Source organism: Parasteatoda tepidariorum, chromosome 2 (genome assembly GCF_982258835.1).
Source record: "Parasteatoda tepidariorum strain Cologne lab strain chromosome 2, Ptep-v5.0, whole genome shotgun sequence".
NCBI classification, from domain to species: Eukaryota; Metazoa; Arthropoda; class Arachnida; order Araneae; family Theridiidae; genus Parasteatoda; species Parasteatoda tepidariorum.
Window position 1 is genome coordinate 110785492 of NC_141756.1, and position 26581 is coordinate 110812072.

Genomic DNA, 26581 nt, shown 5'->3' on the forward strand with positions numbered 1-26581 from the left:
GTTCTTTACTTTATAATAACAGATTAAACATATAATAAACCTAAGTTGATTAAACAAATTTTACTTTTCACAAAAATGTTAATATTTATGACGTAAAATTTGAAAGAAGATTAGAGTTAGATAAATATGCCAAGTAAATCTGAATTGTAACGTGTTTTTTGAAGAAAAAATTTTTCAATTAATTAAACATTCTTTATAAAAATCATGTCAGATTTTGATTATAGCTAGTAGGCTAATGTGCTTAAAAATATTTTTTTTAATTTTTTTGTTTGTCAAAAAATCAACTTTACTTTAAAGAAAATAGCTTTATTCAAATTAAACACAAATTAAAAATTGAGACTTGAGAAAACTAGCCTAAAAGAGTACTTGTGAGAGAATCCTGAATCACTGTTTAAAAAAAAAGGTATGTATAATTATAATCTAGATTTAATGTATGCCTCATAAAACTTAATTAGTTAATAATCACTATTAATACTATTTTCAGACTTTAATTTATACAATATAATATTGCTCACCAACACGTGAAATTACGTTAACCAGTGTAGAATTTTGAGACATGGAATTTGATTATTTTTTATTTTTCTACTAATTTCTGCTTATTTTTCTACTAAAAAAGTACACGGTGCCCTTAAAAAAATATGAAAACTTTGTAATTTATGATGTATATAGAATTTCAGCATTACAAATTAAGATTAAAATTTTTTTCCAAAATAATAACCCAACAATATTTTTCTGTAGTAAAGTTTAAAAAAAAATTCCTCCTCGTGTGCAAAAAGTTAAAAAAAAAACTAAAGCATCATATTTTTAAAATGGGGGGATAGGGAAAATTTTTATAAATTCAAAAAGAATATTTCCTATTCCTAAAAAAACTTTGTAACTATCTATTTAGATGCCTAAAATCTACGATTCTATTTTAAAAAATCTCGCATTTGTAATAGAGAAAAATGCATTTGATTGAAAAAGTTTATTGCTTTGTATATAGTTACTAATAGACGGAAAAAAGTCGTTGCAGATGTTTGGAATGAGAAAAAAATCTAATAGATCCAATTTCTAAGCAGTAAGTTCGTTCTATTAGAATTTTCATCTAATTATTGCTTTCATACACTTTTTTTTTTCTTTCTCACTAATATTGTGTTGGCTCCGTACTTATTGGAACATTATTTATTGCTTACAAGTGTCCATTGTTCATTGCTTACAAGCATTCATTGTCCAATACATCTTGATAAATTGAAAAAGTGTTAAAGCACATTTAACACATTTAAGATCCTATAATTTCATCATTCAAATGAAGATCTAAGTGTATATAGGCTCTATGTGACATTTTTACAGCAAAAACAGTTGACAAGAAGAACTGAAGATAATGTTTTCCCTTTACATTTTACCCACATACTTCCAATGTTTGAAATTTTTAAACCATCGAAGGTTATTTAAAGCATTCAAGTTCATGGCATTCTCTCTGTTTTAGGTGGTTTTAGGAGCTCTTTCGCCAAGCAAAATAAAAAAAGCCGCAATTTACTTGCCTTGGACTTTAAGTAATACCGTAATTTCAATATATATATACACCGAAGAACCATTACATTATGACCACCCTCCATCTATAACAATGGGCTCTCCCAGGTTTTCATGGTTTCTCGCCCAATAACAATGTTTTCATGGGGCACAAAAGGACCCATAATCCTCATAGAACAATCCCTGACGTCTGTAAGCTAATTGAACATAGTTGCAGACCAGGTTCACCCATTCATGGCAACAGTTTTTCCTGCGGGGGATGGTGTTTACCAACAGGATAATGCACCACGTCATAAGGATCAAATCGTCGAGGAACATTCCAGTGACTTTCAAGTCATGTCTTGGCCCCCAAATTCACCTGATCTTAATCCAATAGAGCATTTGTGGTCCTACTTGGAAAACCAAATTCGTGCTGCCACGCTACCCCATCGCAATGTGAGGGAATTGCAGGACCAGATGGTGAACGCTTGGTACCAGATACCTCAGACTACCTATCAGCTCATTGGCGGGTGCATATATATATATACACACGATCTTGTAGTAAAGCATTATTGCGGTATTAGAACCAATAAATTACTTAAATAATTCTACTGTTATTAAGCTTTAAAAAAACTGCCAATTTGGCGGGATATTTCCATCTAGACCGAAATCATTGATATCACTGAATAATTCCTAATTATTTGCAATTTTTTATGAACCCAGATAATGTAGTGTTGTAATAACGCTACTACAAGTAATCACAATTTAGATCGCAGACGATTTTTTTTTTTACGAAACTGTGGCTTTTCTTAATTTTGTCGTTTTATGCCATTTTTAGAATTAGCATAGATGGCGTGGGAGAGAATATGTAATTAAATAGAATAGGTGTTACAAATTAACATCAGTTATATAAATGGCACATAATTCCTCGGCAGAAACTGTTGCTTAGTAACTTCATCCACCAGGTTTGAAAAATTTAAGGATTAATCAAACTAAATTAACGTAACCTAAGTAAACAAGATTAACGTTAAATCTAGAAATCTCTATTGTCACTTAGAACCTTTATCTACTTATCTCTTCGGTTGCACTAGAAATCTGATTGTACAAAAGCATATTTTCATCATAAATATTTCTTAGTTTTACTTAGCTCATCGCTTTATACAGGGTGTAAAGTTGTCAACTTTGCAAGTTAAGGGTTTTGGAAGATATTCAAGTGAGAGTAAACAAAAGCGTTTTCGAATTCTGTCTTGATTGCATTTGCGGTCTTCCCGTTTATTTCTGAAGGAATCTTAAAGTCGGAATAAAGCAAAAAGATTTTGATCAATCAATCTGGTTTTTGATATTTCTAACCTTTCATTTGCATTTCCCCACCTTAATTATTGTTGTCTGGTGTTTACAAACGTTTTTGTTCTTTTCTCACTTAGTTATTATTAGTTTTTACCTCGATGTGCATACTTTTCGATTTTATAATTGACAAAGATTAAAAGTTTATATTATGGGGGGGGGGTAGTTATAAGAAACACTCTCTATATATCTTGCCATAGTTCTTTTTCGCTTATTTTACGCAAATAAAATATATTGTTGTGAGAAATAATCCCAACTCGGTAAGAACCAGCTTCCTGTTCGATACGAACAAGAAAACAGGTCAATTCTGTCGTTTTCCCGGTTGAAACGAAAAGCATTCGTTTAAGATAAGCTTCGCCATAACATATATTCATTTATAACACACATAGAAAAAAAATAAAGACAGTCAGACCAATATTGTTCAAAAAAAGGTTACATTTCAAATGATTTATACGGAGTAGTTGTTCCAATAACTGTACGGAGCAATGTATCTTCCTCAGTTCCATCACTTCAATATTATTGCAAAGAACGGTATGGACACGTGTTAAATAGTTAGGTCCTTAATAGTAACCGTGAATCGGGAGTAATGGGTGGTGAATTTGGACCTAAAGCTGACATGGAGCCAAGTACAGGATCTTTGAGGCAGGACGATTCGTAATGCTTATTGAGATAAGACTTCAGGGCGAAGGATTTATTGCATCGTGCGCATGCGTAGTGCTTGAAAGCCGAGTGGGTCTGCATGTGGGCCCTCAGGTTAGATCTGTCTGCAAACGCCTTGCCGCAATGAGCGCAACCGAAAGGTTTTTCACCCGTGTGGGATCTCATGTGGCCTTGTAGCAGCCAGGGCCTGGAGAAGGCCTTCCCGCAGACGGCACACTTGTGGCTCAGATTGTGCGTGAGGACATGCATGGCCAGGGCAGGCATGCTGACATACACCTTGCCGCATGTTTCGCACTTCTTGGCCTGCTGTGAATCCGGACTACGGTGAGTCTGCTTGTGCCGCGACAGGTTGGAAGATGTGGCATAGTGTTTGCCGCATTCACCACACGTGTATCTGGGCCTGTCTCCTCGTGGCTCTGCCGTCAGGAGACCCGAAGCTGCGTTTCTTCGTCTCGATCGTCCGTCTGACACAAAGAAAGCATCGTAGGTGTAGCTGACAGTGACGCCGTTGGAGAACACGTGGAACTGCTGGGCTTCACTCACTAAGAAGAGAAAAAATATGTCACAACACGATTCAAACAAAATAAAAAATTGTAAGAAAAATAAATTTATTTAAAATGCAATCTCTTAGCTATATGGCTTAGTCATAAGGTTCATTAGCCCAATAATAAATAGAGCATCTCAGTTAAACGCCAGCTTCTAAAAAAGGTAAGGTGCATCCAGAAGATCTCGAAATAATGCATCAATGCAGGATTGGGAATGATTTCCTGAAAAGGTGATCTATTCAGAAACACCATAAAGAAAAAAAAGGAAGGATTTGTTGTTGTAGTTCATTTACGTCAAACTAGAGCTGCACAATGGGCTATTGGCGACGGTCTGGGAAACATCCCTGAGGATGATCCGAAGACATGCCATCACAATTTTGATCCTCAGCGGAGGGGATGGCACCCCATCTTCGGTAGCCCGATGACCTGCACGCGAAGTCGAGCCCTTTACGGTAGAACCGTTTAACGAGGACCCATACAGCACACCCTCGATCCCTGTGCAAACTTCTCCAAGTGGTCAGTGGTGCTTGACTTCGGTGATCAGCTAGGAACCGTGTCTTAACGATGAGTTCACTGCGAGACAACAAAAAAAAAGGAAAAAGAGGAGGGAAATGAATATTGGTTTTGTTAATAAATGTACAAAAAAGGAACATGGGGTCAACAAAAGTGTTTTTTGCAATTCTGACTATTCTAAAGCAATCCGGGCAGATTTTAATTTTCTACCAAAGCAATCTATTAATCGTTTCTAACCCTGCATTTTGTTATGAAATTTCGAATCACCAGGATACATTCTGCCGTCCAACCATTCTTTCTACAAATGGCAATTAAGGAAATTTTAGATTTTTTGGTTTATCGGCAACCTCTCTATAGCCAGAAGGAGTAGCTAGTTAAGTTCATCCCCATAGCTGAACCCTTTCTGTGTAATGGAAAAAATCCTCTTATTTTCTCATGATATTGTAATAGTACACAATACTGTCTGAGGCATCTTAATTCTTTTGTTTTCTACTTTCCTTGGCTTTTTAAATAGCTTTCAATATGGGGTACTGCCAGACTTTTTTGTATCGTAGATTTCTTGAAAGATATTTAAAATGAAACAGTATAGACAAATCTTTTTCAAATGGACGGCAATATTGAGACTCATAAATCATGATAAACGGTTATCATAATAAACTTAACGTAATCTTTCCCCTCCCACATGCATGAAAGTTACCCATTACCAAAACAGTTAGATCATTTACCGGCATTTGAAGAGATAACTGGTAAGCTTGACTTTGCTTTTCCAGCTAGAAAATGCTTTATTTTACGTTGCAAAATCGTGTACCTTGCAAAATCACGTTGCAATGTACGTTGCACGATTTTGAACGTTGCAAGATTTTGCAATGTACGTTGCAAAATCTTGTGTAAATCTTAAGAGTGGTGGTTTTTGGTATTTGTCATGAATCGTCTGACCTTTTTCATGACCCCCAAGAGAACTTGATTGGGCTATCATCAGTAGCTGTATTTACAAAAAAGAGGTAACTACAGAATGAATTGAAAGACTGCCATCATTGAAGCTTGACATAATATTGATACCCTTCTATTATTGGTAAAAGGTATGCTGCATCACATACTTTTATGGCATACAAAAGTATGACGCTTAATTTGGCTATAATCAGAAGTAGCTTTATTTCGGCAAGACATATTTCCCGGTTCTTTTTTACTTATTCGATGTTTTTTTATTCTTATCTAGGAGGTGTAGGAAGGAAGTTAATTCTTTTAAATGTGTGTTTAGATACAGACTTTCTGAAATATATTTGGGTTTTAATGGTATCTTTGAGTACCCAGTTATGGTAAAAAATAAAAGTGGCTTTATTTAAGTGGGACACACTAAATTTTTTTATATGTTACAGAACTCCTCATGCACCACAAAGTGTAACATGAAGCTTACAGATGTAAGTGGACAAAGTACAACTGTAAATTGAAAAAGCACAGTATTTAAACTATTTTTTTAACCTCATATACATTTCAAGCCTCAATGATGACTCAGTGGTTAAAGTACCGAGTTGTCCATTGTGTTAGGATTGGGTTTCATCCTTTGTGGTCGCTTGAAACTCACCAGGCATCTGATGAATAGGTACCTGTTTATCTTAAAAGCAAAAGCAGCTGGTGTGCAATGATGATCCTTATAGCTGTTATCATGCTGTTGGTCTCAAAATTGTGGATCCTTGACCTACAAGACTGTTCCGGAAATACTTCACTTCCTTTTTTTTAAATTCCAAATACCGGTAAACACATTGCTGTATTGTGCTATAGATATTACGTGGGCCGGCATTATAGAATCTCAACATGACAGCCTCTTGCCAGAATAGCAGCGACATTGACGCAGAACGTTACAGAGTTCTTGCAAAATGATTTTTCTATTAAAAAGCAAAAGAATTTACTTCTGTGCAGAAATTTACACGCAATATTTCAATCTGTATTTTCGGCAGTCATTGATTTTCACGTGGGTTTATAAATGTCCCGATATATTTCAAACAATATGTATTTACTTTTTAAGGCTATAATTCTATCGAATTTTTTTGAATAGTATTTCTCCATAGTTTTTTAATCCGATATTTTTTTATACGATATTATTTATTACAACAACCTAATCTCGAAACGAAACACTCATTTGAGTCATCCGATTCGCGTGATTTCGTTATCGATCTTTTTTTTCGGCAATGACTACATACGGATTTCTTGATTTTTAACTATTATTTTTTTTTTATTGTGATGATTATTTACAAAATGCGATGAAGGAAATAATTTGTGCTTTCCTCCCAAACAAAATGCAAGAATATCACCCATAATATTAGAATAAAAGATTATTACACATTTAAATAAAAAAATATTTGATAGTTTTTTGTTGTAAACACAGAGCTTTTGTTATTTTAAATTAGTAGCACATATGTTTGCTATTATTAATATTATTAAAAGTATATCTTGCAGAATGATATTAGTGCTAGAGAGTTTTGTCGCAGGTAGCTCGAAAAATTCTGCTCCAGGTTCCAATTGAGATCCTTATTTGTTTTCACCTCAAACTGTAGAGAATCGAAGCCTTGTTCTGATCAGCGCTCTGATCTCTTGAGTACCCTTCTGTTCCCTCGTCAGTGAAAAGAACTCTGTTGATTTAGAAACATTTTCACTGAATCCTATTTCCTTTCTATCTCGCGCAAAGTTTTAATTGTTGTTATGAAAAAAGAATGCGTCAGAATGGTTTTTTTTTCAAATTGTATAGGAATAAAATACGTACCTCTTGCTGAGGATGGAATGGGTGAGGAATCGAGGAGACGTGGACTGAGACTGCTTTCGGAGACCCGACTGCAGAGGGAAGATGTGTCACTGATGTCTCGACCTCGATGGCGGCTCAAATCCAGTTCTTTATCAAAAATATCACTCTGGGTTGCCGTGTCGAAGGAGAACCTCTCGTAGGGAGACAACAAAGAAGATGGTGAGATAACATCGTGAATGTAACCTGCGGAAGAAATTGAAAGAGTCACATGGTATGTCTAAAAGCCGATTGAAACGTACAGATCTTGGCAAATAAAGCTACAATCACCTGGCCATATTATTCGACGCAGTCTAAGATTTTATGTAAGATCTTAATTATTAGGTGATACTCTATACAGCTGCATTGTTTTTACGCGTCTGAAACATTGTTTACGTTTATGCATAAATTAATTAAATTAGACGATGTGTAATATAAATTTGACGATAGGATAAATTAGACGATATATTATATAAATATAGAATATTTATTATATCAGGTATTATATTAGTAGGGGAGAGTGGGGTCAATTGTAACAAGGTACGATTGTAGCAGAGCAAAAATTTCGAATGTCGGGTTCTAGATTTGGTTCCAAGGTGGCGCACAAGGTGTATTTAATAAATCTACATGTACATCCCTGCTGGCAACCATTTTTATGTACTTTTGAAAGTGTTACATCACGAAAGATATTTTCACGCTACGTAAGTACTTTGTTTGGTATTAGAATATTATATTGTAACAAAGTAATTTTGCTTAAACAAATAAAAATTATTTACCGAATATGTAAGTGGACACCTTAATTAACATTCCAAAAAAAAAAGATTAGTTTTGTTAATTAACTAGCGTTGTTTTTAACAAATGAAGCTGAAATAGCGTCTTGGGGACGATTGTAACAATAAGTAAAGGGACGATTGTAACAGCGGAAAATAAATAATCTTAAGTTTACAAACCATTACGTAACTCTTTAAGAACCACCAATAGTTTCCTATATCATTTATATTATGTTGCATGTGCATTATTTTATTTGTCACCTTTCACAGCATAAATTAAAATTTTTAACCCCTTAAAGTTAAAAGTTTAACCCTTTAGGTCTCTGCTCATTATTGTTTTTACTCCTAAAATATCACTACTATTTTGATCAATAAAAAATATATCACAACTATGATAATATGTATAATTAACTATGTTTTAATTGAATTTATGAACTGTTACAATTGACCCCGTAAGTGGGGACAATTGTAACAAGTACACGACTGTCAAAAATAGTTAATAACTAATATAATAACATTTAAAGTAAGGTATTTATTTTTTTTCTAGTAGAGGATAGTCTACTTTACTCGTCTGTCAATTAATACTAATAATGTATTGGATTTTTTTTTAGTTAAAAATAGTTAAGTAAAAAATGTTACAATTGACCCCACTCTTCCCTATATTATAATAATTAGACCAAATTATTAGACTATACAGGTTAGATTATTATTATATAGGTTAGAGATATAGGTTACGATTATATAGGTTGCAGATTAACTCATAAGAAGAACACTTCAAAACAAAAGTTTCGTCATTCTTTCTCATTAGAAAAATTTCTTTTAAACACGAACATATCAAAAGATCTTTTAATTTTCTAACTGCTAACCGTGTTAGCTGTAATTAAAAAAACAATACATGTGTGAGCTTTCTATTCTGAACACAGCTCGAAGTGCATATTTAAGAAAATGCGTCTTTTCAATGTCCAACCAAAATGTAACAACTATGCGAGGAATTTCATATTTAATCTTCCTTACTTCATTTAAAAATGAAGCTCAATGATTACGGGGCAAACTCCCACATTTCGGAGACTGGTGTATTACAGATGTAACTTTTCAGGCATGTCTTCGAATTCAGAACACTAAACGCTTAAGTAGTTTTAAAAAATCGAAATTTGTGCAACGTTAATTTAATATCATTATTAAATATTTATAGGGTCAGTGAAAAACATGTAAAAAGAATTTACTTTCATCTTTTCAAAAGAAAAGGATTAATTTTAAAAAAAATTATACTAAACGGCTTAAGCGAATGGATGACATCACATTATGAATTTATTTGGATTCATTAGTTTATTCTTTTGAAAAAGAATTTTCATAAGATAAGATAGAAAAGGAATCAAATGCTATGCTTAAATAGTTATATGTCCATTTTCTTAAATCAGCAATTCGATCTGTGTCCATTTTATTCAACACGCATTTTGATCTGTATCCATTTTCTTCGGCACGCATTTTGAGCTGTATCCGTTTTCTTCAACACTCATTTTGAGCCGTATTCGTTTTCTTCAACACTCATTTTGAGCTGTATCCGTTTTCTTCAACACTCATTTTGAGTTGAAGCCATTTTCTTCAACACTCATTTTGAGATGTATTCGTTTTCTTCAACACTCATTTTGAGTTGAAGCCATTTTCTTCAGCACGCATTTTGAGCTGTATCCGTTTTCTTCAACACGCATTTTGAGCTACGCCCAAAATAAAATGCTCACATAAGAATAATTTTAATTTTATAATAGTAGAAGATTCGAAAACATCTGGATGGATTTACTTGAAATTTTGTATTAAAAAAAATGAGCGTTGATACACTAATTAGGAAATTCATTCCATTTATAATACAGTTTAATTTTTGAGTATTTTATTTATTATTTTACTTCTATTTAAGAGCGGCCCTTTGCATTTAGCATGAGTGTTGGATCCCTTATAACCCCTTAAAAATTTCACAATCTAGTGCTGAAACTTGGAGAATCTTAAATTTTTTTTCCTGTTTTTCTTTTCCTTTTCACAGTTGTAAAGGAGGCTTGTTGATCAACAATGTTTTTCCTTTCATCTTAAATATTTGCGAAGACTTTTCCTTCTCATGAATAATTCAAGTGTTGCTCCCCACCCCCATTAGAACGTTTTAAGCCTCTTTTCGTCTTTTGATAAGAACAGTCATCACTAAAAATCCAAAGTGGTCATTTGAAAAGAGAACACAGTAGAGGTAACAAAAAGGGGAAAAAAAACACCTCGTATTCTAAAGCATGTAGTGTTACTGTAACAATAGCGAATGATAAAACGAGCAATTACGTAAAACAAATGAAAGTGCTTAATGACAATGCGAAATGGGGGAGGAGATCGTCCCCATCACTCCATCTTTTATTATTTTTTTTTTGTTCTAACGTTCGTTATAAATGATCACTTTAGGTCGTTTGCAATGACATTTATAGGAACTTTGAAAATCGGAGCACGCAAAGAATTGTGAAGAGTGAGTTTTATTTCCCACTCTAATCGATCACTGAAAAAAAAATCGAAGTAAATATTGGAATGTATAAAATCATTTATTTTTTTCTATGTATGAACTATGGGAATTCATATAAACTTGTTCCAGATTTATTACATTTTCAAAAAACAGTATGATTCACATTTTTTATTTCCTTTTTATAATTTTATCTACAGTCCCTAGTAAAATAATGAGACGCACTATAGGATATTATACAACTGTATTGTTCTTCGAGACTGAATTCCCGTTTGCACGATAAGTTAATCAAATACAGATCCGTATCCATACAACGAATTAGTTGAAATATAATTCTTTCTCGTCTACTTTTACTTAACTTAGATTTTTGATTTGTTTATGTATTTTATTGTAACAGTGATACATTTCTGTTTTGTGTACCTGGCAACTTCGATGCATTATTAGTTTATGTTCCGCCTTGCTTCGTACCTGTCTTTGTGTTAAGTCTCTGTACAAATATATACTGACGCAATTGAAATCTTTGAGAAAGAATCTTTGCGAAAGAATTCAGAGTGTGCCACTTGAGAGAATTGATACTTGACGGGGCTTGGCTTATTCACAATAGAAGAACAGTTGCTAACTTAAATAAATGCCACGTTCCAACAACCAATCAGTATCGAGATACCCACACTACGTCACTTGCAGATATCTTATTGCATCACTCTTCTTTCATTGAAGTGTCCCGCAGTGGACTGATCGTTAAGACACGGTTCCCAGGAGATCACCCAAGTCGAGCTTCCTGCTTTCAGTGTGTGGGTGGGTGACCACTTGGATCAGTCTGAGTAGGGACCGACATTTTTTTTCTTTTCTCCAAGCCCTGAGCATGTACCTAGGTCATGAAAAACTCTTAACCATATAACCCAGGACTTGGCCACTAGTCCAGCTCTACTCCAGCCTAGGAACGGGTCCAGTCAGCGGTATTAATAGTAGGGACCGACTGTGTGCAGTATTGGTCATCGTTAAACTGTTCTACCGTAAAGTGCTCGACTTCGCGTGCAGGTCATCGGACTACCGAAGCGGGGGTGCCATCTGCCATCCCCTCTGCAGAGGATCAAAATTTTGATGGCATGTCTTCGGATCATCCTCTGGGATGTTTCCCAGACCGCAGCCAATAGCACATTGTGCAGCTCTAGTGCGACGTAAATGAACTACAGAACAGAACTTTCATTGAAATTAAAATCCCTCTTTCTACAAGTATTCCTAAACTCACAAAAGGAAGGTTCCAATTTTGAACCTTAATATCGATACCTTGTATCATAATACGGTTCAGATTTAATGGAACCTTACAAGATTTAAATGAATCTTGTTTCTCTTCAATTTAAATAGTATTGTGTGATTAAGTTTAGGAGTGCGATAATATTACTATATTGTATTACTGTTGTAATTTATAATATTACTATTTGGTATTACTATATAGTATTTAAGAGTACTGCTTTTAGTGTAGCCGTACTGTATTTTAAAGAATTTTTGAGGACACTCTTTATAAAGCTTTTGAAGTTGTAAATAAAAGGCAACAGAATAATAAACTCGAAAGAATGTAAGCATTTTCGAAAATTTTTAAAGATGTCGAACATCCTTTTGAATTCTTTTTAGTACCATTTAACAAGCATGCAAAAATATTCTTAAATCTTGTATAAAAGATTCAAAATGGTTAAATTTCAAATTTTTTTTAAATTGAGGTTTCTAGTTCTTAATGCATTTAAATGTATTAGACTTTCACATAACTAAATACATTACGCATTAAAGTAAATAAATTTCAGTTAAAATATTAAACCCAAGTATTAATCCTTTACATTATTTTCAACTTTTCTATTATTAGCATTTAAAACTTTTTAAATTTTACAAAAACATAGCTACATTTGTTACATTTTTAAGAATTTAAGTAATAAAATCAAATTTTTTTTTCTGAGTAAAATATGTCAATCTTAATAGTTTGAATTCCTTAGATATCAAAAAGTTCAGTTAAGATAGCAGAACCAAATGTTTTGAGAGATATTGTTTTTAAGTTGGAAAAAATTACAATATCATCACTTTTAATTTAATTAGAGTAACACAAATAAAACTAATTTCAAATACTTCTTTCAAAGAAAGAGATGCACATTAAATTTGAAGGAAAGTTAATAGCAATTTTTTTTTTCGTATGAGAAAATAAATTCTAAAACTTTTAGTGTCGATACTATTTAAAACCTAGTATAGTATAGAAAATATTCTGACGTGATTTTTCTTCCAATTTACTTTCCTATAAAATTCCGGAACGTGTAATGCGTATTCTTTAAATTAAAATTTGTCTAAGAATTTATGAAAGAAAATAGTTTGTTAATAATAGTTGGACAATATAAAAATATAATCAAAATAGTGTCATATTTGTAGTTAACTTAAGAGCGATTTATCTTTAATATGAGCTTTAAAAAAATAATAAAAAAAAACGACTTTAATTGTATTAGAAATTTGTAGTATAAAATTGGATTTCAGATATAAGTAAACATGAAAGTTGTTTGAAACATGCAGGGTAAATGTAGTTAAATATGTATTGTGGAACATATAGGATAAACGGGAATTGAAACATATAGAAGCTAGCATGTGTAACAAAATCCCGTTTTACTTTGTTTCTTTCAAAATTGCCAAATTGAAACAATAAGGATTAAAGGAAATTTAAAAATAAAAAAACGTATAGGATATAAGAGAACTGGAGCATAAGAAATTATCGGTGCTACTTAAGAAAAATCACCATTACATGATATTTACCAGGGGTAGAAATGAAGATAATTTGGTCTCTGGACAGTGGACCAGGTTCTTAAAAATATTACTAATCCTTAAGACATTTTTACTGGAACGTTTGCATGTTCTATTACTATTTTTGTTAAAAGAAAGTTAATTTAAATGAAAAATTGAAGTACAAAGTATGTATTGAGGTCAGAATTATGATAAAATACGCTATTTTATAAGAGATCAAAACACAAAACTGAAGGTCAAAAAGCCAAAACAGCATACTATCATTTTATATGCTTTTCTGGTCCGAGAAAACTTTTAGTTTTTCTACCCAACGATCCACCGTTCATTTCTTATCCTGTTTGCATAGTATAAGTATACACATCTTTCTTCATTTTTAAAAAAATAAAAAAAACTTGATTAAAAAAATTTGAAATTAATCAATTTTTTTATGTATATTTAGTAGAAAAAAGAAGTCGCCCATTACTGCATTAAGGAATATATATATATATCGCCAAATACGATAAAATTGTAAATTTGGCGAATAAAATTATGTTTTGGCGAAAACTTTTTCCCACTGGAAAGAAAAATATATATTTTACTCGATCCTCAAAATTACTTCAAAAAGAATTTTTCTGAACAAATCAGCATTTTTCATTCGATTACGGTAACTTTCAGTAGATGTACCGCATAACCAATTACAATTGGGTCCAAATAATATAGACCTGAACAAACTACCGTAAAATAGTTTTCTATGGGAAAAATATTAATCATACAAAATTTTTTTTTTGCATTTGGCGTAGACTTTCGAAAATTGGCGAATTTTTTTGATGTTTGGCTAATTTACTGGCTAATAATATATATATATATATATATATATATATATATATATATATATATATATATATATATATATATATATATATAAACCAATTATTTTAACATTACTGTTATATGGTTATATGTACATATTTTCGTAATGTTTTTCAACTGTAACTTGCTTTCAAATTCTTTATTGATTTGCTCTAAAAAGAATCAACCATACCAGAAATTCGTCAAAACGCGCTTCATAACCATGGATTGGCACAACTCCTGTTTAACCCTCCCTTCAAACGAGCACTCAAGTGGGACGAGGCAATCCATTCCTCCCTCAAAAAAGAAAAAAAAAAAGAATCAATTTTTCAGAACTCTTCCAGACGTGCCAAACAGCAACAAGGGAATATGTCAAAAATCAAACAAGAAAGACCTCTCACTCCCTGCAGCAGCAGAGGTAGAAAGGGGGGAGGGGGGTTCTCTTTATACAGCAAAATCAAACGATTTGTGACGGCTATAGGACACTCGTGAATTCCAATTCGATTTTCAAAATGGCCTTTCAGACTGCCTTAATGCTTTTGAAGAAGACCTTGGAATATATATATTTAAAAAAAAAAAAAGTTTGCGGCTGTTATAGAAACTGCACGGAAAATTGTAATTCGTCGTGGGTAATAGATTATTCGTCCGTAGCATCGTTTCTAATCAAAGCTAAAGCAAAGTCCTTGTCGCTTCTGCCGCTTTGACCTTAATAATAAGCCTGAACAATTTGGCCAGCCATCAGGTGCACATGGCCATTAAGTTTTGCCAGCGACTCAACATGTTTTCTAGTGTAACTAAGTATATTTTAATACCATGTTCTGTGTCGGCAGAAATAGATGATGCTTTGGTTGGGGCTGCGACGCATATGCTTAAATTTCATCTCCATTTTTTACATTTATTTCATTTTAATCGAAGTCTATTTTCTCTTTATTTTATTTTTTATACATACCGTTCGTGCAATTTTGACCGGTGAAATACATTTTAGTTTTCTCTCTTTTTATGAGAAAGGTAACATGGGTGTGTACTGTTTGATTTTAGCCAGCAAAGTATAAATTTCATTTATCTCGTTTACGAGAGAATCAACATAGTTGCATTTATTTTTAGTGCGTTCTTTTTCTTTTTTTTTTCGTTTTTTTTACCTGCTTTATGAAAAATTCAACATAGATTGTAAGCTTTCTTTAGATTTTAACCTGTTTTCTTTTTTATTATTTTCATGAAAATTCCATTATGCTTGTTTACTATTTATTTAATTCTTGCATGCAATTTTTTTTCCTCTTTTACAAGAAAAATATGGCTGTATATACCATTTGAATTTAACCGTCAAAATATATTTTCTTGTCAGTCCTTTCATAGAAGTGCAATGCAGCACAGTTGCAAGATTTTATCCGGCAAAATTAATTTTGTTTTTAACTCTTATACGAGAAAGCCTACTTGTGTACCATAGGAATTTAACCTGCAAAATGTATTTTCTGGTGAATTATTTTAATAGGAATGCGATATGGTTGTATATTATTTATTTGGCAAAGTATTTATTGTTAATTCACTTCATTTACAAAAAAAAAAAAAAAAAAAAACGAAATGGATCTTTCTTAAAATAATGTTATATCTCTTTTTATTCATGAGATTTAGCTTCATTAACACAAAACATACTTAATCTATATAACACTAATAACACTTAATCTATACCTATTTCTACAATAGCCGGTCAAATAACCGGACTTTATGTTTCTTCATTGAATGTATGAAATATGGATGTTAGGAAGGAAATAAACTTAGAAAAACTTTATTATAATTAAACAAAATTGTTTATTGCCAATATTTATGTATTGCAAACACAAAAAATAAGAATTTTTAATTCGTTGCTCAACACATTGTTTACATATACAGGGTGCTTAAATTGTACATTTTCCGCAAACATATTTCTTCTAATTATTACTATTTCCGTAATTCTTATAATTATAATAATATATAAGAATTATAATTATTATTATAATTAATATTATTTCTTCTAAAAACTTATGCCGTCTTGATTGTTTCGACGTTTTTCTGGGTAAAAACTAACAGTTGATTAGAAATGAAATAAAGCTATCAAACATAAAATATTAGCAACTTACCAAAACATTTAGTTTTAGTCACTTTTTCTCACACTAAAATACCAATCTAATATTTTAGGTACTTTCTTGAAGTTTGAATTCACAGTTATTCTGATGGAACTCACTACGCAACAGTCTTTGCAGAAATGTGCAACTCGTCGAATGCAATACGTTGAACAAGCATTGCATCGTCATTTCTGATCCGATAGCCTTATGAAGCAATGAATTGACCGGTTGTGGTAGAAATAGGTAGGGGAGAGTGGGGTCAATTGTAACAGGGTACGATTGTAACAGAGCAAAAATTTCGAGTGTTGGGTTCTAGATTTGGTTCTTAGGTGGCGCACTAGGTGTATTAATTAAATCTACATGTGCACCACTGCTGGCAACCATTTTTATGTACTTTTGAAAGAGTTACATCACAAAAGATATTTTCACGCTACGTAAGTACTTTTTTTGGTATTAGAATATTATATTGTAACAAAGTAATTTTGTTTAAACAAATAAAAATTATTAACCGAATATGTAAGTGGACACCTTAATTAACATTTCAAAGAAAAAAAAAGATTAGTTTTGTTACTTAACTAGCATTGTTTTTAACAAATGAAACTGAAATGGCGTCTTGGGGACGATTGTAACAATAAGTAAAGGGACGATTATAACAGCTGAAAATCAATAATCTTATGTTTATGAACCATTACTTAACTCTTTAAGAACCACCAATAGTTTCCTATATCATTTATATTATGTTGCAAGTGCATTATTTTATTTGTCACCTTTCACAACATAAATTGAAATTTTTAATCCCTTAAAGTTAAAAGTTTAACCCTTTAGGTCTCTGCTCATTATTATTTTTACTCCTAAAGTATCACTACTATTTTGATCAATAAAAAAATATATCGCAACTATGATAATATGAATAATTTACTATGTTTCAGTTGAATTTATGAACTGTTACAATTGACCCCGTAAGTGGGGACAATTGTAACAAGTGCACGACTGTCAAATATTGTTAATAACTAATATAATAACTTTTAAAATAAGGTATTTATTTTTCTTTCTCGTAGAGGAAAGTCTACTTTACTTGTCTGTCAATTAATACTAATAATATATTGGATTTTTTGTTAGTTAAAAATAGTTAAGTAAAAAATGTTACAATTGACCCCACTCTCCCCTATACGACACGTATTATTCGACAGAATCAAAATACAAAAAAATAATAATAATTGAATATTAACTGTATATAATTGTTAGAAAGAGTAATGAGGTCAAATGTGCAAAAACGATAAGATATGACACAAAAGTTCTTAAATGGTCATTTCATCGGTTATGGTATGTTTAATGTTAAATTACTCGTTTATTTTTTCCTGAAATAATTCTAAAATATTCCAGGGTTTTTTTCATCAGAAAATCATCAAATCATACTAAAAAAACATTAAAATGTAGACGTAACGCATTGTTTTAAAATGATTCTGGTAGCAATATCCTTGTCGCAGAGAGAGAGAGAGGGGGAAAAAGCTGATTAAAAGGACGATCTTTTTTTATTAATGCTCCTCTAACAAGGAGAGGGGGCTTTTGGGGCTAATAAGAAGTACCGGTGTCCTAAGTCCCTTCTATTCATGAGGGTGGTGAGGATTCCTAATTTGTGGTCGAGGTGGTGATAAATAAATGAGGAGAGAAGGAATCCGCTTGCTGTTAATACCCAGTGGCCGTCGTTCACCTTCGGGGGGCAAATTGTAAAGCCCGGATTTCAACCACAAATAATAACACTTGGGATATCAAATTATGCGTCTGTTGCTAATGGTCATTTTAATCATTTCCTATTGTTCTAAGTCATTAAATAATGTCATTTAATTATGCTTATTAAATTTTTTGTTAGTCACTGTTGCGAACATTTGTTACTATCATTTTTCCTTTGCTATTAAGTAATTTAATCACTAATTTAGTCATTAAATTATCCGTTAGCGTATCATTAATTTAGTATATCATTAAGAAATACAAATTATATTTTTGTAAGTGTTTGCTGTGTGGTTATTTTAGTCATTAATCATGATAAAGCAAAAAATTTACTCTTTTTTTTTATAATATGACTAGCAATAACTAAAAAGCATTGTTTTACATACTTATAATTAATTGCGATCCTTCAACAATGTTTGTATATCTTCAATTTAGACATTAAGTTCTGCTTAGTAAACTATGTAAGCGTTTTCTACGTGATTGTGTCAATCATTTAATAATTTTCACTTAGTCATCTTATCATTTTTATATCCATACCTTCATGTTTCTGACGTGGCACCAAAATAGAGCCTATTTCTTTGTGGCAAAACTATAATTCATTTTGTTAGATTTGTCTTCTAATAATTTATGTTGCGTAAAATGATTAGTTATGCATTAAGTATTTTTTAGATTCATTTTGTTAGTTTGTTTTAAGTAATGAAGTAGTGTTTAAGTAGTGTTAATTAGTTATACGTAAATTACGCGTAATAATGTAAGTTAAACGTTAAGAATTGATTTAGAAAAATTTTGTATTTTTGTAGTAATAGGAACTTAGTTACGAAATAATTCGCACCATACAAAAATAAAAACAATACCGTTCTTAACTTTATATGGCTAGTTTTTTTTTCTATACTTAAGTACGCTAATAATGAGTTTTGTGCTTAATGTATTCTGTTATATTTATAGTAAACATTCAATGCTACTGAATGTGTAAAAAAAAAAGTGCGCTAAATAGTTTTGATAACTAGTTGAGGAAAAAGCTCTATTAATACTTTTTATTTCCAATGTGCTACGCACTGAGAAATTATATTCAAAACTCTTGAAAAAGAAGTCAAATTAGGTTAACAAAAAGACAGTTAAGAAACATACAAAGCTTGCGAAAGACCGGTTTTTTCTGTCGTACTCTATTTTTTAAAAAAAAAATCGAACAAAATAAAATTGCTTTTTAAAACTTATATTGCAAGAAATACTATGCATTGTTTTATTTGTTGTAATATATTTCTTAAGACATATTACTTCGAATATAAATATATGTATACTTTTTCGACACCCGATGACTGAGTGGCAGCGCTCCGCACTCTCGTGCCACAAGCTCTGGGTTCTGTCCTCAGGCCGGACAAGGTTGAGTCAGCCTTTCATCCCTTCAGTGAGTCCATAAAAGGAGTACCAAGTATACTTGGGGATTAAACATTGGGGGTTCAATGTTTGGCTGACCACCCAACTGGAACATTTTCTCTGCATCCCAGAGCCCAAGGTCAAAATAACTGATCTGGTCACAGTAGGCCTTGGCCCTCTATGGGCTGTCGTGCCACTTTTTTTTTATACAGTATCTTCTGAGACAGTATCTTGTGAAAGATAAAGAATTAGAAAACAGCTTGTAAAAATATTTATTGTGAAGAATTGATTATTGTTAAACACAGACTAGCACTCTAAATAATCATTTAAATAAGCATTTCTTCTTAAGAAAATCACCAAATTGCAAGAATTTTAACATCAGTTATTAAAATTTTAAAAAACTTCTCTCTTTTCACATGCTTCTGTGAACACAAATTTTGTAAAACTCTTCAAACGTTAAAAAATTAGTTCAAAATCACATTTTAATTTCTAATAAATCATAGATTTTTTTGTGATTTAATTTCCAACTAATTTAATTGTCTGCATAAGGGGGACTGAGTAGAAATAAAAACAACTTTAATTTGTTTTATTGTTATGAAGATGACTCTAAAATAATTTAATTTATAAAATGAACTTCTATAACGTGTTTCATTTTTATGACAACTGGTGTTGATATTCACCCGTGAAAGTCGATATTCTTTTGATTTCGTTTCCTCACGGTAACACCGCGGTACATAGCACGAAATAAGAGCTTTAGAAAAACAGCTTTAATTTGTTTTATTGTTTTGAAGATGGCTCTAAATTCATTTAATTAGTAAAGTGAACTTCTATAACGTGTTTCACTTTTACTTCTACTATCGGTAATGAAACAATAATTTTTTTTAGCATATCCATATAAATATGTTTTCTTTTAAGTAGACCACATTCAGTTGAAGAAAAACATGTTAAGCAGAATCTTCTAACATATTATTGAACCAAAATTTCGTATTATTTGTTCTATATAGATAAAAAAAATAATAGTTTAACTATAATACATTTACGAAACTGGCTTCAAAACTTACGCTTTTCAAACATGCATATAATTTGAATGCTTGGCTGCAGTGTAAAGGGCTGAAATTCAAAACTAATATTGACCATATTACGGAATAATGTTTTATTTCGTAAGTGCTCTCTACTCTATAAATGTAAAAGTTGTCATTTCTGTTATCATAGTAAATCGACTCAACGAATAGTTGGTATAATACTCCAAGCCAATTCTCTAATAAAAAAAAACCACTTAGGTTAAAAGTGTGAACTGAATTTCAGTCTCTCTCGCATACTTTATCTGGAACAATCGGATCAATACTTGTTGTTTCTTCTCTTTGGAGATAAAGGATCAGCACTTGTTCCTTCTGTTTAGAAACAAAGGATACGCTCTTTTTGTTCCTTCAGTATTAGATCAGTATTTTTTGTTCCTCCTTAAGGCAAATTATGTTTGGAACAAATTCACGGTCAGGAAGAAGACAAATTGCAGGAGACAAACTGTACCAGTTCAGCCCATGTGCACTAACATTTTTTCTTAATTTTATTTTATAACCGTCGTTGAACAGCCGACTAATTTTTGGGTTTACGACCACTAATATTCAACTCCGTAGCCTTGTCATTTTGAACCCAAGCCAAAAGACAAGGAAACTTCTGGATCAAGTGGTGGGAGAGATTTACCTTCATGGAGAACTTTTGATTTAAACTAACCTGCATTTGCGTTACATGGAGAGGAAGAGCACGAGAACCTCCCACGGTTAGCCTGACGGCAAGTGGATTCTAACCCGTGATACGTCTACCTCTGAGGATATTTCACGTCAGCACTGTGATCTGTGCAAGCCGGATGCGGAATTCGTATCGACCAGCCATCGCCGGGATTTGAACCCGGTTCACCTTATTAGAAGGCGAAAGCTCTATCTCCTGAACCATCGCTGCTCATATGCACTTACATTACCATAATCGTACCAATTCTAATCACGCATGTGCAGAAAGGAGTTTTGACTATTTCAAGCTGCGTTATAGCCCATGTAAAGGCGCAGTTAAAAGGCAAATTGCACAAATACAGTACACTTTTAATGACAGTCGAATCAATGATACAGTTCTTAGGTACCAAGTGTGCATGTGGAGTGCGCATTGTAATGTTAGTCATTTAATGACTTTGTTCACATTCTAATGACGGTCGAACCATCCCTTATCAGTCATTATAAGCAGAAATCAGTTCTGATTACTTTAAAGTGAATAGCCTGCAGAGAAAAAAGTCGATCATTCTGCTATCTTCGTGTTGGTCACGATTTTAAATAGCAATTTTTTTTATTTCAGAGTAAGACAAAGAAATAGGCAATGTTTACCCTTAATCCACTTCCTGATGTTCGTACAAGTAAATCATACTTCTGATAAAGTTCCCAGAAAGTATGTAACCTTGCGCGACCTTGTACCGGAATTTTCTTTCTATTGTCACGAAAGTGACAATAGATACAGTACAGAACCCGTTATCCGGAAATCAGAAAACCAAAAAACCGGAACGAAGTTCGATAAGTTTTCCCGCCATTTTCAAAAAAAATTTTTTTTTTCTCTTAAGATTTTAGGATTTTTCTGTCTTTTTTTAAAGATATTTACCTTACCATCATTTTGGAAATAATTATTAGTGTATTACTTAATCGTTTTTTCTTCTTTTTAAGATTATTTCCAATTTTTTTTTTTTTTTAGTTGGGTTTAACAATAAAAAAAACGGCTTTTTGTAGCGATTCAGAAAACCGGAAAAATCAGTTATCCGGAATACCGATGGTCCCGATCGTTCCGGATAATCGGTTCCCTACTGTACTAAAAAACCTTTTTTCAATGAAGCAAAAATATTGCAGTTTCAAACCTTTCATCCTAAAAAGATTAAAAATTATTTTTAAAGCTTTTTTTTAAAAAAAAAAGTATTGTCTCTTAGTTAAAATGGTGACTTAGGTCCACAATGATTTCGCTGACGTCACACTAGCGATGGGATCAAATTGCATTGTCCATCAAAATTTCATGACAAGGTAGATTTTAGCTGAGCTTACAAGACGTTGCGAAAAGAAACCTTGTAATTATCTGGATTTAAGATTGTTCTCACCTTAAGACTATCTTTGCTCAAGGATATTTTAAGGCTAAGACAATTTCGATTTAAGGTTTTTATGTCGAAGGCTGTTTTCCAAGGTTTTGGGTTTGTGCGTAGAATAGCGCAGATTGTCACAGATTTAAGGTTAGACGGTTAACCCCTTAATGATCGGTTAATTTTCAAGAAAACGGTCATAAAAGTACTTATTTTTATATCCCTGAAAATTATATAAAAATATGCGTAGGAACAATATATATTCATTTTTAATTTGTTTTTAGCTTGACATTTTAAATAATTAAATTTTTAGGAAAAGCCAACATTCGAACTATGACTTAATGTTGGTTTTCCAGCAAGGAAGGAAAATTTTAAAAATATTAAACATTAAAAAATAATTTTATTAAACTTACGTATAATATAAATAAAGATTAGTAATTTTTTCTTGTGTGATAAATTTCAAAGCATGTGTAGCAATACGATATGTGTATTTAATATAAAACGAAAAAGAGATAAATATAACAAAGGCCAATGTCACAATCTGGACAGTAGTACCGAGTTTCCTTCCTACATCTCTTATTGTTTTCATCTCTTCTCTAACAATACAATTAACTAACAATACTTTTCTACAATTACCTTAAAAATATACTGGTACTCCCATCTGGTGCGTAAAATGAGAAATAAAATGTTTTCTGGGCAAAGGAAATGAATTAGTTTTATTTTTATTGGCGCGTTACTACTGAACACTCCAGCCCGGAAATATCACGGGAGCGAGAAATAGAGGGCGAAACCTCACCCCGTCATTTTCACGGGAGCGAGAAGGAAGGGGATAACACTTAAACCGTATAAAAAAACTTTTTTAGGTTTACATTAAAACGTTTTTGCTGAGTGAAAATAAACGCTATTTTGCAATCTGGGTTGGGATTTGTGTCATTATCTTCCAACTGTTCCAACCAGAGCAGGGGGGGTGGTCCTAAGAAAATGTAGTCAGAAAAGTTGCTGGTCCGTTGGCCGAAACCTCACTTCAACTTAAATATTTATCAGCAAGTAACAGATTGATGACTTTTATACTTTTTACATTCAGTATACGATAGGCGCATTTAATATAAAACGAAAAAGAGATAAATATAATGGTTAAACAGATTTTAAAGAGAAAAATTTTTTAGTTTTCATATTTCAACTTAGCGTGGAAAATATCACCGTTTATTGTTCTTTGACATGTTCCATAATTATAGAAATTAGTGTAAAAATAAATATAAGTGACATATTTGTAAACATCTGGAAGTTGCCACATCTTGGAGTTGTATGATTTAATTGATTAATTGAAAATTGTGATGAAAACAGGATAATGAAAATGACATTTAAAGATTAACCCCTTCCTTCTCGCTCTCGTGAAAACGACGGGCTGAGGTTTCGCCCTCTATTTCTCGTTCCCGTGATATTTCCGGGCTGGAGTGTTCAGTATTAACTCGCCAATAAGAATAAAACTAATTCATTTCTTTTGCCCAGAAAACATTTTATTTCTCATTTTACACGCCAGATGGCAGTATTTGATAGAACTGTTATGCTGTTGTTTCTCATTCCACTTGGCCCAGAACAAGGCCAGAAGACCGCTCACCGACAGAAAATCATATACCATCGTCGGATCCTCCAAAATAAAATTCTTCTCTAGCCCCATAAAGGACAGAAAATGATCAAGTGTAGCCTGATGCACATTGCATTTTAGGCATACAGGGAAAGTTTTTTGACCCTGAACAAATGTTAGTCCTCGGGTATGACCACTGATTAGTCTTGTAATAGCTGTCTGCAGTTTCCTATCACCTTTTAGCTCCAGGGCAGTCCCAGGACTATTTTGCTGATACCAATTATGCCTAGGTCCTCCAAGTCCTGTTATTTATTGTCGGCCTTTACTTTTGCATAGATTTCGTTGTATGTTAGAAGGCCACTACTATCTATAGGATCATTAGAGCTCTCCTTGGCCAGTTCATCGGCCAGATCATTAAAGTAAAGGTTTACGGTTGTGGGGTTCCACTGTAGATGTACGTCATTGTGAGAAGCGTAAGTCTTCAAATTGTTAATGATATTCAGGCCAATTCTGTCACCGATGTTTCGCCAATTGCTCAGATATTGTATTGAGCTCTTTAGAACTGTTATGTTTAAGATTATTAAAAAGTTATTAAGTTTTTAACGTTTGTACTGGTATTTTTTTTTCAAACAGAGTTATGTTTTTTAATTATGTTTCTGATCGTTCTTTAATATTTCAGTTGTGTTTTTAATCAGTTCTAGTTCGTATTTTAACATCATTGATCGATAAGAAAAGATTAAAATATTTCATATTCGCTCTCGCTAAAATGTAATAAAAATTAAATAATTGACTTAATTGGATTAAAATTCGATTAAGAATGATTAAAATAAATAAATTGATGAAATTGAAGAAATTATAAAAGCTAGGAAATATGTAATGCCTACTGTGGCATCACAACCAGAAAGATTTATTGATTATTAACAATATTTATTTCATTATCGAGAAAATATTTGCTATTTATAATAGCAATTATTAAAGAACAGGAGAAGTTTATGGGCGGGGGGTGGTCATAAAACAAAGATGTTTTCAGAGGTGTCCAATGAAGTACATCATTTGCTCTCTGATTTACATCTCCTCACCCCCTGAAGAGAGCGAAAGAGTGGCCGCTTATAAAAGACAAGCCCCGATCACGTAACAAATCATGAAAATGCGGCCCCATCCCTTTGTTTATGTCTATTATAATATTTATGACGTAGTGTATGAGCGGTAAAATCACGTCATTATGTGCCTCGCTGGCGGGTTGACTTTATAAGCGGACTCTCATTGTAATCACCCTGAATAAACAGGAGATCCCTTAAATATCTGATTCGTTCCTTTGGCCTGAAGAGAAAACTTGAGGAACGTGAAAATTTAGCCTCTCGTCTGGTCATAAAGGGTTAGAGAGGCCGAAATTAGATCGCCCATTCTCCGCCGAACTTTGTTTGACGATGTAAGTAGTTTCTTGGCTTGAACCGTCCTTGGCGAAAAATCTGCATGCACTTTTATGAAGTAATAACTGGGATTTTGACGCCGTCATAATAAGAAATTTTACCATTTATGTTCAAGTTAGTTCGCCTCCTACGTGCCGTTAAATTGAGTTAGGTGTGGGAAGTTTATTTTATAGGGTAGCCGGCTACCCATAAATTTGCGATAGATAAACATCCTATAAAGATTAACAACACAAAATGTTGTTTAATTCGATACATAGATCTATAACGGGACGGTATTAAAACCCTCTAGTCTCTATTATTCGCTCACCTATATTTTCCCCCGCGCATTTTAAATCTTGTGGTTTGAATGGAATTAAAAGATGAATATTTATTAAAAATAATGAGAACAAAACAATAAGCTTTTTAGTCTTTTCTAGTTGAAAAGAAATTGACTAAAGCAGATGATCGCTTTGAACTGCAAAGTTTGTTAATGCTTTTATAAAATTAATACTTTTATAATTGTTGTAAAACCAGCAAAACCGGAATCAATCGTTTTGTAAGAAACCATTCATTAGGAACAATAGATACGGTAAAACGACGCAAGTTGGTCAATATTATCAAATAATGAGTAGAAAATGTATGAAAATTAGTAAATTTACAGTAAGTACAAACAATTTTAATTGAAAAATTTTGGTTCTCTTCCTTCTCAACCTTTTTCAGCAATTGCTATAGATTGCTGTTCATTTTCTGAAAGTTTGTGTGAATTCAAAAAGTTCCTTTTTGTCTTAAAGATCTTTGTCGACATAGCTTTGCCATTGGTAATGCAGAAAATGTACTCTATTATATTTGATCTTGCTGGACATGATCTTTCTAATTTTCTACAAATGCTTCTAAATTTGCCCACAAGTTGAAACAAACTCAGTTCTTAAAAGTAAAGTACATCCTAGAATTAATAATGATAGTATAAGAAAAAGCACTCAGTTTTGAAGCTAACAAAGTACATAGTCTCGCTACATTGCAATTTTCTGCAAAATAGAATCAACTATCACATTAATACAAATATCTCTTCACCATTTTAACACAAAAACAGTTTCTTAGAGAATAGTAC

The 26581-nt window shown here is 32.4% G+C and overlaps 1 protein-coding gene across 1 annotated transcript in view; it reads right to left on the reverse strand.

Moving 5' to 3' along the window:
- Positions 1–589: 589 nt before the first annotated feature.
- Positions 590–26581, reverse strand: part of LOC107448712 (transcriptional repressor scratch 1-like) — a 51419-nt gene continuing 25427 nt past the window's right edge. The window contains exons 2-3 of the mRNA XM_043050145.3: positions 7309–7530; positions 590–4034 (exon numbers count right to left, since the gene is read on the reverse strand). Coding sequence (XP_042906079.1) covers positions 3385–4034; positions 7309–7530 — 872 coding nt within the window. The 3' untranslated portion in view covers positions 590–3384. The remainder of the gene's footprint in view (positions 4035–7308; positions 7531–26581) is intronic.